This window comes from Nomascus leucogenys, chromosome 1a (assembly GCF_006542625.1).
Source record: "Nomascus leucogenys isolate Asia chromosome 1a, Asia_NLE_v1, whole genome shotgun sequence".
NCBI classification, from domain to species: Eukaryota; Metazoa; Chordata; class Mammalia; order Primates; family Hylobatidae; genus Nomascus; species Nomascus leucogenys.
This window is the reverse complement of record NC_044381.1, coordinates 86520376-86537368: the sequence shown is the minus strand read 5'-3', so window position 1 is coordinate 86537368 and position 16993 is coordinate 86520376. Positions and strand designations below refer to the sequence as shown.

The 16993-nt window shown below is 51.4% G+C and overlaps 1 protein-coding gene across 1 annotated transcript in view; it reads right to left on the bottom strand.

Annotated features, from left to right (window-relative positions):
- The window catches only part of PLEKHD1 (pleckstrin homology and coiled-coil domain containing D1), a 47917-nt gene that overhangs the window by 29379 nt on the left and 1545 nt on the right, over positions 1-16993 (bottom strand). Inside the window, exons 2-6 of the mRNA XM_030812562.1 lie at positions 2902-2995; positions 2445-2534; positions 2164-2240; positions 1282-1373; positions 229-281 (exon numbers count right to left, since the gene is read on the bottom strand). Of these exons, the coding sequence (XP_030668422.1) occupies positions 229-281; positions 1282-1373; positions 2164-2240; positions 2445-2534; positions 2902-2995 (406 nt within the window). The remainder of the gene's footprint in view (positions 1-228; positions 282-1281; positions 1374-2163; positions 2241-2444; positions 2535-2901; positions 2996-16993) is intronic.

Here is a 16993-nt window from a genome sequence, read left to right as displayed (position 1 = left end):
CACCCTTTTCACTTTACTCCCAGGGGTTGGTAAGGAGAAAGATACTTCTTACCAACAAGCTACAGCAAGTCCCAAGCAAGCACTGTGATCCCATGTGGCCTCCCCGCCCTGCCCCATCTGATCTTCTAGCAAGTCCTCTGTGCACCCAGCTCCCCTGCATTATTCCCTAATGCTAGAAACGTGAGCCATTACACCACGGCTGCTGAGGGCCCCTTGGTGTGCACCTACCTCTCTCTGCTCCCTCTGAAGGCAGAGTTCTTCGGTCTCTTCCATCAGTTTGTCTGCCAAAACAAGCACACACACACACATGCACACACAATCAGGAAAGTGCTCTGAGGTCCCGAGGGAGCTGGTGCCTGAGGTGGTCGCTGTCACCCCCAGCATCTCCCAAGGAAGGGGCCTGCAGCCCTGCCAGCCAGAGGGTGGGCCAGCTCCTGGTGATGGAAGCTGCCACCCTCCTTCCCCATCATCATCCTGCTTTTTCTCTTCCTAGGGTTATGAGGGGCCTCTTCCTTGGAAGTTCAAAGGAGTCTCTGCATCCCCCAGGGCTGCTGCATCTGGGCTAGTCCCACATCCACCTTCCACCCGCACTAATGTCTGGCTAGTAGGGAGGGCTGAACCTAGGAGGTTCTGAAGCAGGCATAGGGGAGCCAGTGCTGGGGCCCCAATGTCTAAGAAGGCAGAGGGGAGAGGGTCCCAGGGTGAAGGCAAACCCTCAGTCTCATCTTCTCTCCCAAACAGTGCATGTTTACCAACCAGTCAGGGGCACAAGGCCTGGAACGCTGTGGCAAGGTTTAAAATGGCCTGGGGCAAGGGTACTGGGGACAAGCCAGACCCTGGGGACCCAAGATAAGGTAACAACATCAACTCCACTTATGGAGCCCTTACTGCATGTCTAGCTCAAGCACTTACAGACATTTTCTCATTTAACCCAATCCTCTAAAAGCTAGAGACTATTTTTAACTCAATTTTAAGGATGAGGAAATTGAGGCTTAGAGAGGCTGAGCTGCCTAAAGATATACACAGCTGAGATGGGTGACAAGTGATGAAGCTGGATCCAGAGCCCAGGCTCTTAACCACCAGATGCTCCTGCCTTCAGTCATGCTGGCCAAAAGGATGCGTACTGCACCAGGAAGCCCTCCAGGTGCCGAACTGGTCTCTGTCCCCTCATAGCCCCACCTGAGAGACCCTCATCCCTGCTGGGTCCTTTACCAAGCCCCTGGCTATAGCCCCCTGGTCCCTAAGTGCTGCTGCCATTAGGGAACCACCCCTCCAGCCAACCTAAATACTCCTGCTTTTCCTTAGCCAACTGCAGCCCCTGGGCCTCCAGGCTTTTGATCATAGCTTCTCCCAGCTGGGCATTCTTCCAGGTCCTGGGGAGGGAGGGCAGATGGAACAGAGGAGGAGAAGAGGAAGAAACAGAAAATCATTAAAACAGCAGGGTAGAGGGGAAAGAGAAGGCATACGTTTTGTACTTACCCACCGTTTCTCCTCCAGAATTTCAGCTTGCATTCACTCTGGCACCCATGGCTCTGGGCATGCCACCAGCACGGATCAGTTACAGTAGCTGGAGGCTCGCCCAGGCTGCAAAGTGGGCCACCGGGGGCTGGGCCAACAGCACTTTTAGAGCAGGGAAGAGATTGCTTCCTGGGTGGCTTTTTTACATTACTGAATGTCCATTACCCAGTACAAGGCCTGCCACAGAGCACACAGTCGGTGTTGTTTTTGAACTAAAAGCATGACCTAGCCTGACTAGGCAGGTGTCAGGACAGTGGTTTACATAAAAATGGACTGGGTTGCCTGGAGATTTCTGTGATCTTGACCCTAATTTACAAAGCACTAGCTCTAGTCCTTGCTAGAATTAATTATGGGCCTGGGGAGGTGAGATGGGTGTCAGGAGGCATCAAATACAACTCCCAAGAGTTGGAGACAAATGGTACCCACACCTGCCACCTGAGACCTAGACACTTTCCAAGCTCACTCAGGGGAACCCCTCACAGATGCTCTAAAACCTGGCCTGTCTCCTCTCACCCACCCTAACCATCTCCCACAGCCCTGGCCCTGTGCCCCCCAGGATCCCAGCAGAGAGGCAGGGAGTTCAGGGGCAGCCCCACCCACCCCATCCTGGATCTGCAAGCTGCCCTCCTGGCTGTGAGCACTTACACCTTCCCAGACTCCTGCAGCATCTCCAGCCACTGGGTCTGCTCAAACTCCGACTCAGCAGCAAGCAAGATGTTCCCCTGCCAGGAAGAGGAGCCATGCGCATGCCTGAAAGGCAGCCACGCTGAGGGTGATGGAGGCCCAGCTCTGCCCTGTCACCCACCCCACATCCCTGGGTGCTGATGCCCCTCTCCCAGGCCAGGACATGGGGTGTTTGTCCTGAAGAGGCCTGAGAGGCTGGTCTGCTCCTGCGGAGCCCAGGCTGAGGGAAGAGCTTTACTCACGTGGAAGTCCTGGTGGGAGATCTTCATGGCATAGGGCATGCTAGGCTCTTCCTTGGGCTCCACCAAGCAGCCCCCCAGAGGGATGACGCCCTGAGGAAGAACCAGAACAGGCAGCCCCCACCCCACCCCACTGGGGTCACTCAGGGGTTCTGGAGGCCCCTGGACAAAGCTGGGTCCTGCCAAGTGCCCCAGGATGGAAGCTAGACCCTGGGGCCACGGGACAGAGGCCAGAACTGATGTCCAGAGAGAAGAGGAAGGGCTGGGGCAGGGGCTGGGGCACCGGAGGGTGAGGGTCCAGCCCAGGACAGGGGCAGGGGGTCTTTTGCCCCAAGAGGATTTGCTCTCCAGACTCTCTGCTAGGCCAGAGCAAGAGCTCAGTCCCCTCCCCTCACAAGATGCAAGGCCTGATGCCCACACTGGGCCCTCCCCTGCTGTGGCCCTGGAGGGGCCGCCTCACCTTAGGATGTATATTGAAGTATTTATTGGTTTCAAAGCTCTTTTTTTCGCTCTCAGAGTAGTAAAGCAGAAAGCTCTCTTTGATGATGAAAAACCTATAGTGGGCGGCGGGGAAGGAAGGGCAACCAGGAGAGAAGGGGTGAGGTTTCTTCGGACAACAAGGGCACCCTTGGGGGCCCTGGACTCAAATGGGAGCCCACAGGGACACCAGCTGAGACATCCTTAACAACTCAAGCTCCACACCCTCGCAAAGGCCTCAGCTGGCCGGTGACCTCCCCACAGGCAGCGTGGCCCCTGCACAGGTGGCCAGCTGGAGCGGGAGCCCCACTACTGGCTTCCAGGTCTGGCTGCCTCTGTCTCCCTGAACCACCACCCTGGCTCAGCACAGGATGACAGCTGTGGTTCTTCCCCTTGGACACCTTCAGCCCCTTGAGCTCTCATCTCCAGCCACTTAGGGTCTCCTCTAGGAGAAGGAAGGCAAGAAAATGCAAGATGCTAAGATGGGTCTTTGGCAAGTAACACGAAAGCTGGCAATCTGCAGCCCCGAACACCCCAGTGTGACATTGGCATTCCCTTTGTCTCAGGCTGCTCCCCAGTCTCCTTCTTCCCTTTGTCTCAGTCTGCTCCCCAGTCTCCTTCTGGGACCCAGGTCTAACTGAGGGCTCTGTGACTTTGGTGCTTTTTGACTGCTGGGGAGGCCACGTCCTTGAGGTCAACATGTGGAGCATTTTGACCCGCCCCAGGGGCTCTCCCAGGACTCATGTTTGGAGCTATGATGAGCCACCAAGCACCCTCTAGGGGAAGGTCCAATTGGCACTCAAAGCCCGGAGGCTCAGGGACACCCAGAGTGGCTGGCTCCTTCCTCCAGGGCCCCTGCTAATAAGTGCTGTTGTAGTGACAGGGTGTGAGCAGAATGTGGTGGCGATTCTGAAAGTTGGTGTGAGTGTGTGTGTGTGTGTGTGTGTGTGCACGTATGAGAGTTTAAAGTTTACATGCAGGGAGAGTTGGAGCCAGCTCAGATGGGCTCATAAGAGCCCACAATGTCAATCTCTTCCCTGCTCTGCATTTGGTCACATGGTGTTGGTAGCTTGATAGTGGCTGTGATGGGAGTACTTGCACCATGCAAATCAAATCCTACAGAATTGCCTCAGCTCCCTCCCCCAAGAGCCTAGTGTAAGCATTTGCCAGCACACCACTGGTCAAACGGGCCCTCTTGTGAGGGGCTTGAAAACTTGCCGGTGAGGCTGGGTTCTGTGGCTCACACCTGTAATCAATCCCAGCACTTTGGGAGGCTGAGGCAGGTGGATCACTTGAGGTCAGGAGATCGAGACCAGCCTGGCCAACATGGTGAAACCCCATCTCTACTAAAAATACAGAAATTAGCTGGGTGTGGTGGCGCACATCTGTAATCCCAGCTACTCGGGAGGCTGAGGCATGAGAATCACTTGAACCCAGGATGCGGAGGTTGCAGTGAGCCAAGATCACACCACTGCACTCCAGCCTGGGCAACACGAGTGAGACTCCGTCTCAAAGAAGAGAAGAGAAGAGAAGAGAACAGAAGAGAAGAGAAAAGAAAAGAAAAAGAAAGCTTGCTGGTGAGCATGAGGAAGTCAGTGAATCTCTGAAGGTCCTACCAGCCACGTGATCTTTCCTAAGGCCACAGCTGCTATGGCGAGGCAGGCCTGGGACTACTGGCAGCTGCCATCTGAGGGAAGTGAAGCTCAGCTCTGTGCTGTGGTGTGAGCCTCATGTCAACCCATTTTCTTTTCTTTTTTAAAAAGAGAAGGCTGGGTGCGGTGGCTGACACCTGTAATCCCAGCACTTTAGGAGGCCGAGGCAGGTGGATCACTTGAAGTCAGGAGTTTGAGACAAGCCTGGCGAAAATGGTAAAACTCTGTCTCTACTAAAAATACAAAAATCAGCCAGGTGTGGTGGCTCAGGCTTGTAATCCCAGCTACTCGGGAGGCTGTGGCAGGAGAATCGCTTGAACCCAGAAGGTTGCAGTGAGCAGAGATAACATCATTGCACTCCAACCTGGGTGACAGAGCAAGACAGTCTAAAATAAAATAAAATAAGATAAAATGAAATAAAATAATAAAATGAAATAGAAACAGGGTCTTGCTATGCTGCCCAGGCTGGCCTCGAACTCTTGGCTTCAAGTGACCCTCCGGCCTCGGCCTCTCAAAGTGCTGGGATTACAGGCTGAGCCACTGTACCCAGCCGCATTTTCTTTACCTGAACCTACCCTCTCTGACCGGCCACATAACAAACACAGCCCTGTGGACCCTGCTCAGGGTTGATACCCTACTAATGCCAACTCTCTTCCTAGGCCTTTCTGCCCCCACTGCAGAAAGAGCACATGAATACCACCTGCTGCAGAACCTCAGTGACATTCCAGGCCTGCCAGCACCTGACCTCTGCCCACCTCTCAGCTTTCCTGCCATGTCTGCCCTTCAGCCTCTCTGTCCTCCCGTCAACTGCCGAGCTCACTGTCCCCTGCCCACTACACTTGCATGGTCCTGCACATGGAGATTGTGTGGCTTGGCCTGGAATGCCCTCCCTCTTGCTCTTCAGCCAGCGGGACCCTTCCCACCCTTGGTGACCCGCCCAGCCCACACTGATGTCTGGGCTCCTTCTGCACTTGCTAGCAGAGGCTGCACTTGGCACTTAGGCCCACTGCCACATCCCATGTATGCACCTCGCCCCAGTGAGGCATCAGGCTCCTGGAGGGCAAGTCCATCCCACTTCAGTCCCATGGGCCCAGGTAGGTGTCCCCTGGCTGTTCCAAGGGAGTTTCATAGAGTAGTTAATAGCATATAGGCTTTGGCATCAGAGAGACCTGACATTTTCCGGATGGACTTGGGGGTCCTTGGGCAAGTCAGCTCTCCTTTCTGAGCCTTAGTTTCTCTACCGATAGAATGGGGATAATAACAACTACCTTATGCGGTTATTTTGAGGGTCAAATGAGATTGTGCTCATCACCTCACCAATCTGCGGAGGACTCAGGACAGGGCTGAGTGATGCATTCCATGGTCTGAATACAGTCGCTACACGAAGCAGCACATGACTGTCTCCAGGGCCGCCGCCTCCTCTCAATGGCTTTGGAAATACTACTATGGACTCAATATGTCTCCTCAACGTTCATATGTTCAAGCCCTAACCCCACATGTGACTGTATTTGGAGGTAAGGTCTTTAGGAGGTAATTAATGTTAAGGAAGGTCATAAGGGTAGGGCCCTAATCCAACAGGACTGTGGCCTTATAAGAAGAGCTCTTTTTCCTGGCTGGGTACGGTGGCTCATATCTGTAATCACAACACTTTGGGAGGCTGAAGCAGGGGGATTACTTGAGCCCAGGAGTTCAAGACCAGCCTGGGCAACATAGCAAGGCCTTGTCTCTACATTAAAAAAAAAATTAGCTGGGCATGGTGGTACATGCCTGTAGTTCTAGCTACTCAGGAGGCTGAGTGAGAGGATCACTTGAGTCCAGGAGTTCAAAGCTGCAGTGAGCCGTGATCACACCACCACTGCACTCCAGGGTGGCCTCCAGCCTGGGTGACAGATCAAGACCCTGTTGCAAAAATAAATAAATCAAACCTCTTTCACCCTCTTTTTCCTCTTCCTCCACCATGTGGGGACATACTGAGAAGGTGGCCATCTGCAAGCCGGGAACAGGTGCCCTCATCAGAACCTGACCATGCTGGCAACTTGATCTCAGACTCTCAGCCTGCAGAATTGTGGCCAAATACACTTCCAGGGTTTAAGCCACCCAGTCTATGGCATTTTGTTATAGTAGCCCAAGCTGACTGAAACAAATAAATACCTTTATGCTTTCCTGTCACTTCTGGAGCCCCTCCCACTTAAGGCAAAGCACTGTGCCAGGGCTGGGAAGTGGGTGGGCAGAAGATCGTTAGACACATGGCAAGGAGAGCACAGGGCTCTGGGGTCCACCAACCCCCATCCTTCAAGCTGCAGCCTCAGGCAAACTCCCAGCCTTACTGAGCCTCCCTTTATTCCTCTATAAAATGGGGGTACGTCTCTTAGAGCTGTTATAAAGATTCCTCCATTGATTCAACAATTACTGAGTTGCCACTGTGTGCCAAGCACTGCTCTAGGTGTTGGAGATACAGTTGTGAACAAGACAGACAAAAATCCCTGTTTCCTTAGAGCTTACACTACTTGCATGTAGTGGGTGTCAGATGGTGAATAAATGAGACATAGAGATGTCACGTGCCAGATGCTGATACATGCTATGGAGGAAAATAAAGCAGGTTAGGGGAAATTGGGAGTGGGCGTGGGTCCATGTTAAAGAGGGTGGGCAGGGACAGCCTAGTTAAGAAGGTAATCTTTGAGGAGAGGAAAGGTGTTTCCGGCAGAGGGGCCGCAGGTGCAAAGGCCCTGAGGCGGGAAGTGTGCCTAGCTCTCGAGGGAACTGCAAGGCTGCAGCAGTTGGGCCAGATTGCATAGGGCTCTATGGCTATGGTAATGACAATAATGATCGAGCTAACATTTATTTAGTACTTTCCACATACCACACCTCATTCCAAGCAGTTACTGCTATTAATGCACTTAACACCACTCACAATGATGCTAAGAGAGAAATGCTCCCTGCATTTTACATGCTCAGAAATAAAGCAGAGAGGAGGCATGACTTGCTGAAGGTCACAGCACTAGTTGGTAGAGGCTGGCTTTTTCTCTGAGTGAGAGAGACAGCCACTGGAAGGCTTTGAGCAGGAGTGACCTGGCTTACATTGCAAAAGGCTCATCCCTGCTGTGTTGAGGGCAGATTGTCAGGGTAAAGGCAGGGAGATTCATTAGGGGATATTGCCACATATCGTTAGGGGTCAAGAGAGGATCCAGTGGATGGAGGCATGTAAAGTCCTCAGCACTTGCCTGGCACACAGAAAGTGTTCCCTAACATCATATCCCTTCTTCTCCTCATGCTTCTGAAGGACAGCATAGAGAGGGGCAGGGGAAGGAAGGTGGATGTTCGGGGTAGTCTTTGCTCTGTGAGGGCCAGAGTTCAGTAGGGATTGTGAAGAGCCCACACATCACACATGCCACACCCGGCCTGGCTGCAGCTGTCCCCAGAGTGGCTTGGGTGGAGATGGGGGTCAAGGGAGGGGAGCTAGCATGGACCTGGAGGAGGAGGACGATGGCCTGGCAGGCAGGAATGAGTTTGGCCCAACGAAGGGCTCACCTGGTAAGCACACTTCTAGGACCCAAGGGTCTGGCCTTGCTTATAAACCTGTCTCAGTGACAGCCCTGCTATTCTAGCTGCCCCTTCTCAGCATCTTCTCAGCAGGCAGGGGCTCAGAACCCCAGTGCCCTGCACAGAGGAACACTTCCTCTTCCCACCCCTTATTCCAAAGTCCTCTTGTTCCCTGACACTCTCATTCTGACTGCAAGCCAGGGGCCACGTCTTCCCAGGCCCTGCGCAGTTGGTCTGGCTAGAGATGGCCCAAGGGCTAGAGATGGCTGCCCTTTCTGCAGCTATTCTAATGCATTGGCTCCTGTGCTAAGGGTTCCACATGTATTTGATCCACATCACAATCGTGGAGGGTTGAGCATTTTATTCTCATTTCACAGACGAGGAAACTGAGGCTTAGAGGCAAAATAGTGTATGCAAAGCCACACTCCTAGGGCAGAGGTGGAGCTGGGATTGGAACCCATGGACAATAGTCCCTACACCTACTTCCCACAGCCACTGCCTAAGGAGCTGCTCCATCCAGTGGCTGGCCAGGAAACAGATGGGCCAAAGGCTGTAAGTGTCAAGGTTGGGGTAGCCAATGTTAGAGCTCTGCCACTGACTGGCAATGTGACCGGGGCAAGTTACCTAATATATTTAGGCCTTAGGTCCCCACCGTGCAACTTGAGGGTAATAATAATAATACCTATATCTCATAGGGCTGTCAGGATAATGTTCCCCTAAAGACTTAGAACATGGTGGTAAATATTTAATAAATGATTACTTTTATGATTAAAATTATTATTTAATATGATTGCGTTCAGATTCAGTAATAATAAGCTGCACTCTCCCCTGACCTCCTTTTCCATTTGTGCTCACAGGGCTGCTACTGGAGGGAGCTCTTGGCTCCAGCCCAGCTGGCCAGCTCCCTGTCCTCCCAACACATGGCTTATCCCTGCATATGCTGCTTCCCCCTGCCCCCCGTGTGAAGCCCATCCCTCCTTCCTGACCCAACATCAGTCCTGGGAGAAGCTTTGCCCATCAGCTGTGGCCCTTGTCTGTCCCCATGTGTTGGGGTGAAGCCCAGAGCGTTGGGTGAGGTAAGGGGCTTGTGTCAACTCTGGCTGTCTCTCTCTCCCATCATAAAGAATAGCATTTTCATTTCCAGAGTACAGAGCATTCACAAGGTGCCAGGACACTCACCTTGCTAAGACAGTAGCCAGGGAGAGCCTAGTTAAGAAGGTAATCTTTGAGGAGAGGTAAGGTGTTTCTGGCGGAGGAGCTACAGGTGCAAAGGCCCTGATGCTAAGTGTTTTATTGACTTTATCCTATTTTAATTTCTCATAACAACTCTAAAAGAAGTTAAATAATACGCCCCAGATCACACAATTCGGAATGGCGGAGCTAGGATAGTTGGAAAGGGGCTTGTTTTTTCTATTTCACTAGTGAGGAAACTGAGGCACAGAGAGATTAAGCAACTAGTAAGTGGCAAACTCAGAACACAGTTATCTCTGGTGACAAAGCCCAAGTTCTCACCTGCTGCGCTTTGTGATGCCTGGTGCTCCTCATTACATGTGACTGGAATTGTTTCTCTTCCTAGAGCTTATCTCTGCTCTCTCTGCAGAGTGACTGCAAGTTGCTGGTCAGCTTAGGTCAGAGAGCATGAATGATTTGCCTGGTACACCCAGGTACTATGCTGGGCCCTGGAACTTGATGATTTGCTGACCTCAGGGAGCTGATAGTCAAAAGCAGGAGAAAGAATGTAGAAACCAATAATTTTAAAAATAGCTAATATTGGCTGGGTGTGGTGGCTCATGCCTGTAATCCCAGTACTTTGTGGGGCCAAGGCGGAAGGATCATTTGAGCCCAGGAGTCCATACCAGCCTGGGCAACATAGGGAGACTGTCTCAACAAAAATTAAAACATTAGCGGGTATGGTAGCTTGTGCCCAGCTGCTTCGGAGGCTGAGGTAGGAGTATTGCTTGAGACTAGGAGGTCAACGCTACGGTGAGCCATGATCATGCCACTACCCTCCAGCCTGGGCCACAAAGCCAGAGACCCTGTCTCAAAAGACCCCAAAAAAACAAAAACAAAACACCTAATGTTTATCAAGCTCCTCCTTTGTGTTAGGTGCTAAACACTGTTCTAGTAACAGTATTGTGCTAACTCATTCAACTCCTCACACGAGGTAGGTGAGGAAACTGGGGCATAGAGAAATTAAATAATGTGCCCCAGATCACATAGCTGGGAATGGGGGAGCTAGGATGGTTGTAAAGCATCAAGAGGATGCCCGACATTGTAAAGCACCAGGGTAGGCTTTAACTGTAACATAGCAGGGAAGGACTCTGCAACATTGTAGGATACCACAGTACACTGTAACTTTACAACACACCAGGAGAGTACACTGCAACATTGTAGCATACCACAGTACACTGTAACTTTACAACACACCAGGAGAGTACTCTGCAACATTGTAGCATACCACAGTACACTGTAACTTTACAACACACCAGGAGAGTACACTGCAACATTGTAGCATACCACAGTGCACTGTAACTTTACAACACACCAGGAGAGTACACTGCAACATTGTAGCATACCACAGTGCACTGTAACTTTACAACACACCAGGAGAGTACACTGCAACATTGTAGCATACCACAGTGCACTGTAACTTTACAACACACCGGGAGAGTACACTGCAACATTGTAATGTGCCCGAATATATTGCAACATTGTAAGTTTATATTAGTACAGGAAGAGTGAAGACCGGGAGGAATCAATGGTTTAGGAGTCCAGCCAAGGGAGCTGGACGACTAAGCAGGGCTTTGAAGAATGAACAGGAGTATCTCGGGAATTTGGGAGGAAATGGAATTGGGAGAGATCCATTCCAGACAGAGGGAACAGCATAGGCAAAGAATAGTGTGTTCAAAGTTATAAAAATATCTCTGGTATTATTGGCAGAAAGTGCAAAGGGTGGGCAGTGGTCCAGGGGAGGTGCAGTAAGGAGTGAGTTAACGTCAGAGAGCAGGGACAGAGCGGGGCAGAGTGAGTAGTCCATGTGAAGACGCCGGACTTCTTCCTGCAGACAAGGGGAGCTGCCAGCAAGTTTCAAACAGGGCACTTGTAAAGTCATATTGTAGTTTTAGCCATGGGGAAGTCCACAACCAGGCGAAGGGAAAATTAAAGTTATTGGGAGGTACAAATCAGCAAGGCTCATCGAAATGTTAAACAAGGGCAGGGTGAGCAGGGACTGGGATGACACGATGACCAGGCTCTAGCTTGGGTCACAGAGTGGCACAGGCGGCATCCAACATGAATTAGGGAACCCAAGAAGGGTTTTCTCAAGCTTTAGCTTTGTCCCCATCTTCTACCCATCCCCCCCCCACCCCAGTGCTCTGAATGCAACAAGGGCTCAACCAGAGCTTGACGGTCACCACTGCCTCATGATAAGTGCAGCTGGAGCCAAGGAAAATGTTATCTAGAACCACAGGTATCTTCTATGTTGGGCAGGTCCTGTTAAACAAAGACCTATCCACTCTCTGTCCACTCAGGTGAGCTCCCTAATGTTTGGAGATACAAATGCCACTGAGTTTAGGAGTAGGAGCTAGAAAGGGCTTTGCTTAACAGAGTGGAAGAAATTTGAATTTGGGGAAAATCCTGTAGGACAATAGGGAGGAGGAGTGATGGGAGAGTGCAGAGGAGAGAGGATCCTGGGAGGATCCAAGAGTCAAGAGAGAGAATGATGTCACCATCTCTGGTGACAGCGAGGTGGGGTGCCTACCAGGGAGCTAACGCTCAATTTGAAGATGTTTGCACTTCTGTAATTTAAATACCTCCTCTGCCCTCCTCTTTGCCACAGCTTCCCTTCAGGATAGGCTGCTAGACTCATAAATACCTTGATGAGAGGCTGCTGTGTTTATGCAGCAGTGTGGAAGGCTGGAGAAACTGAGGAATAAAAGCTGAGTTCCAACTCTGGTTGTGCAACAAGGACCGTGTACATTGGTCAGCAAGTTAATCCATCAACAAAGAAACTAGTTTACAGCCTCTTAGGGATTAACAGAAACCGTGGTACAGATTTTAGATTTGGGATTTGATCTTGGGACCAAATTTATCTCACTCTCAAGAGGGCAGCAAGAGCCCAGTGGATGTGTGAGTTACACATGAGTTACATTTCCCAGGAAGGCGAACATCCAGCCTGGCTTCCCCTTCTTCCCCAAGCACAAACTTCCAGAATAGGCCCAGCAGCCAGTCTCCCTCCTCTCCGAGCCTACTGGATACTGAGAATGGCTATGTAGGGGGTGGAGCTGGAGAAGGACTGCCCTCAGAAGTGTCCTTTTCAGAACCGGCAGAGGGAAGGTAGAAATGACACAGCCCCAGTATGTGCCCCTTGTGTCCATTCTGGGTAGCCTGGTGTGCTCAGGAAATGCTCATCCTGGCCTGTGCTTCTCATCTGGCATCCAGTCTAAGATGGCAGAACAGCAGGAATCCTATCTGTGAAATGCGTGAGTCATGACACATTAGAGTTCAGAGAGATTATCAAGTCCAACGGGGCTCAAAAAACTTAGCCGAACAATTCCAACAACAGTAAGACAACCGTAATGTGTAAAACAGGGGTCCTCAACCCCTGGCCAGTCCATGGCCTGTTAGGAACTGGGCCACCCAGCAGGAGATGAGCAGGTGAAGCTTCATCTGTTTTTACAGCTTCTCCCCGTGGCTGGCATTACTGCCTGAGCTCCGCCTCTTGTCAGATCAGCGGCGGCATTAGATTCTCATAGGAGCACCAACCCTTTTGTAAACTGTGCATGGCAAGGGATCTAGGTTGCACAGTCATTATGAGAATCTAATGCCTGATGAAACCACACTCACACCCACCCCTGTCCTTGGAAAAATTGTCTTCCATGAAACTAATCATGGCACCTGGTGCCAAAAAGTTTGGGGACTGCTAGTGTAAAACATATAACAGGTGGCTCATGCCTGTAAACCCAGCACTTTGGGAGGCTGAGGTGGGCAGATCACCTGAGGTCAGGAGTTTGAGAACAGCCTAGCCAACATGGCGAAACCCCATCTCTACTCGAAAATACAAAAATTAGCAGGGCACGGTGGTACGTGCCTGTGATCCCAGCTAATTGGGAGGCTGACGTATGAGAATTCCTTGAACCTGGGAGGCGGAGGTTGCAGTGAGCCAAGATCGCGACACTGCACTCCAGCCTTGGTGACAGAAGGAGACTCTCTCTCAAACAGACAAACAAACAAAAAAATATATAACAGTGCAGAGATATTGCTTGAAGTGGGTGGGGAGTCTTGGAGCTGTACCTGTTCCCCATTCCCTTGTGGTAGACTCAAGGCACCTCTGGGGTCATCTGTGGCACAGTTTGACCCATCCCACTCCCACTCTATAGATGAGACACTGCTGGCCAGTGGGGTGAAACGCCACAGCCTGGATCATGCAGCTGGTTACTGGCAGAGCTGGGGCTGGAACTTGGAGCACCTGCCTCTAAGCCTAGATTCACTTTCTTTTTTTTCCTTTTTTTTTTTTTTTGAGATGGAGTATCACTCTGTCCCTCAGGCTGGAGTGCAGTGGCTCAATCTCTGCTCATTGCAACCTCCACCTCCTAGGTTCAAGCGATTCTCCTGCCTCAGCCTCCCGAGTAGCTGGGATTACAGGCACCCACCACCATGCCTGGCTTATCTTTGTATTTTTAGTAGAGACAGGGTTTCACCATGTTGGCTAGGCTGGTCTCCAACTCCTGACCTCAAGTGATCCACCCACCTTGGCCTCCCAAAGTGCTGGAATTACCAGCCACCACACCCGGCCTTAGATTCACGATCTACCACACCCACAGCTGCTCTCAGAAGCAATTACTTTGTTATTTTTAAGTCTTGGGGATAAGGAAGCTGAACTGTCTGCAAGCTGGAGGTCTGACCCATACACAGGTGAGACTCATTTTCAAATAGGACGCCAACAGCCACTGAGGGCAGCTCCTCAGGGAGTGGGTGAGAAAGAAATGCCACTTGTTTGCACAATTAACTCACTTAACTTTGGCAGACCTGGTCTGGGTAAATAATCATATGACCCCAGTGAAGCCTGACCCGATGTGTATCATTTCATTTATGGCTGGGTGATCCAGAGAGTGTGCCCATCTCCCTAACCCAAGGATTCATTGTAACCTAGATGCTACCAGCACAGAAAGGGAAGAGGGCGATGGGTAGAGGAATCTGAGGAGACTCAGAAAAGGCACCTTCCCCCTGCCTCTGTGCCTCAGTTTCCTATCAGTGAGCTTGGGAGAACAGCTCTGGAACAAGGAGCCAGAGAGTGAAAAACACTATGAAATCTTCAGAATAAAGTAATTTGGTCACTTTTTTTTCTAGAGGCAGAGACACTGTTCCCCAAGCCCTTCTTCTTCATCAGTGCTGAAAGAGCTCCTCTGCTCTGTCCCCTCCCCAACTTCCCACACACATTAGCAGAAGATCCCTGCCCCTCAACTGCCAGCTGGTCACTGTTCCCCACACCCTACGTTGCCACTCTGGTAGAAGTTTGAAGAATAGCAGTTTAGTTTTTAAAGGGGGTCCTGCAGGCACCCTCCCCAGCAGAAATGTGACAACTGTGCTTGTGGGATACCTCACACAGCCAGCTGAGGGGAATGCCAGGGGTGCCAGAAAGTGAGACCAAACCCCAGTGTCACCAGGGTGAAGCTGAGCCTAGTGCTGTGAAGCTGACATGATAGGCTCTTCTCTCTGCTCTGGGAAAGCTCGGCATTGGTGTCACCTCTGGGAAGCAGTGCTGAGCACCAAAGTCAAAACCCTGGGCTCCAAATCCCTGTGGGAAGGAAGTCTCCTCAAGTCTTTTTGGTATGGTAACCCTCATCTGCACAGATAATCTTTACACACTGTACTGGTTGTGGCCTGAGATTTGGGACACATGGCCACTGTCTCCATGGCTCCCCTGGCACCGGGTGGACACCATGAATCTTAGCTCCCTGAGTCACGGGCCCACCAATGCTCTGCGAGAGTAAACTGCGGAGCTCGGTTCAGGCCCTACTGGCTACCTTGCCCCTGGGGAGAAGGAGGGGTGGGGAGGAGTATAGATGCTCCCATTGCAGGAAGGAAGTGGGTGGGCTCTCCTCCTCAGGGGTTCCGGCCTTGGGAGGTGTTCAGGAGGGATTTGGGAGGTGGAATAGAATGCTGGAAAAAGCATTCAATCTCAAGAAAGAATGAGCCTGGGCCAAGCCCTCACAGCATGACACTGGCTGAGGCTGAGACCTCCCACCCCCTTCCTCTTTGTCTTGAAACTGCCCAGGTCTTTGCCAGGTCTTGGCACTTCCATCTCCACTCACAGACCAAGGCGAGGACACAGTCAACAGCCTTCCCTTCTAGACATCTCTCCCAGATTATCTGATCTCTGCTAATTAATGCTTTTGATTCCCTTCCCCTTTGTTGCCCCCAGGAAATAAGTTGACACTTCAGCTCAAGGGCACCTTCCCACCCCAGGCAGGCAGGGCTGCTTGGGCAGTGGAAGTTGGAGGCAAAGGTCCTAAGACAGACCCTGAGCAGAAAAGGTTTTATAGAACTCAGCTGGCCACAGCCAGTTCTATCCAGCCTATTCTTTATTAATGCAGTGCTGAGCCTTTCCAGGCCCCCTCCCCTTAGCTGCTCCAGCCAGGGCATTGATCGCCCTAATGGCAAGGCTCTGCGGTGGCGGCCCTCAGCTGCTCTGTCCCCAAGTCTTCCTGTGGCTGCTAATTAGCTAAGCCCACAGACTCTGCTTTACAAATGGGAAGCTGGGGCCCAGGGGGCCCTGATGGGAAGTGAGAGGGGGCTGAGCTGAGCATCATTCTCCCCCACACCCAGGCCCTCTCTGGCTGGCTCTGTCACTGACCCAAGACTAAATAGTGTGTGTGTGTGTGTGTGTGTGTGTGTGTGTGTGTGTGTGTGTGTGTGTTGTGTATTCCCAGAGCTGAGAACATAGAGGCCTAGAGTGGGTAGGTGCGTTGTTAGTTCTTTCTGGACCCCCAGGTAGTCTTTGCACAGTGGCAGCTCCAGAATTCCTACAAAGGAAGGGAACCCAGGTAACAATCTCTTTGGAAGGAGGCTGAAGGACTTGACTTGTAGCTGTATTAGCAGAGCATACATACTGTTCAGACTCTAATTGGATAGTTTTGGGTGGCTTTGGGGACCACAGTAGAGGATGGAGTAGAAGATGGAGTCTCTGGGTGGGGGACGCTAAACCTCTCCAAGCCTCCTTGGCACCACCACTGTGCTTTTAGCTGGGGGCCTATGCCCTGTACTCCTGACACTTCCTAGCCCTGGAATCAACTGTGGGTGCAGAGACCAGGTTCCCAATGTACCTGCAGTGGTGAAGGGGAGGACCAGGGGACATACCCTGGGGGTTACAGGCACCTAGCATTTTCTAGGGATGCAGTCAGCTGAAAATGTCTGGCAAGAGAAGTCTTGGTTGACAGGACCCAGAACAGCAGCCAGACCCAATAGAAAAGAAAGATTAACTATCTGGAGCTGCTGAGGCAGAAGAAAGATGGGTGATGGGGGGAGATATTCTGCTAATTGTGCTTGAATCTACACACAGCCTTTCCACCCCAGCTCTCCTGGCCCTGGGGGCTGTAGCTCACATAGCACAATGCTGGAAGCTCCCCAAATACTCTCCATGTTGCTCCAAGCCTTCATTTAGGGGGTCAGAGATAAGCTCAACTTTGGAAGAACTCAAGAAGCCTGTATCCCATTAAATCCCAGAGAGAAACCTGTCAGAAGTAACAAAACAATATGAAACCAGAGATGTAAAATGTGAGCTACTGTCCATGGCTCCATTTGTTCGGTGGTCTTATAGAAACATGAAATTATTCATCAGAACAGAACATCAGCACCCACCACTACCACATCCATATGATCTGT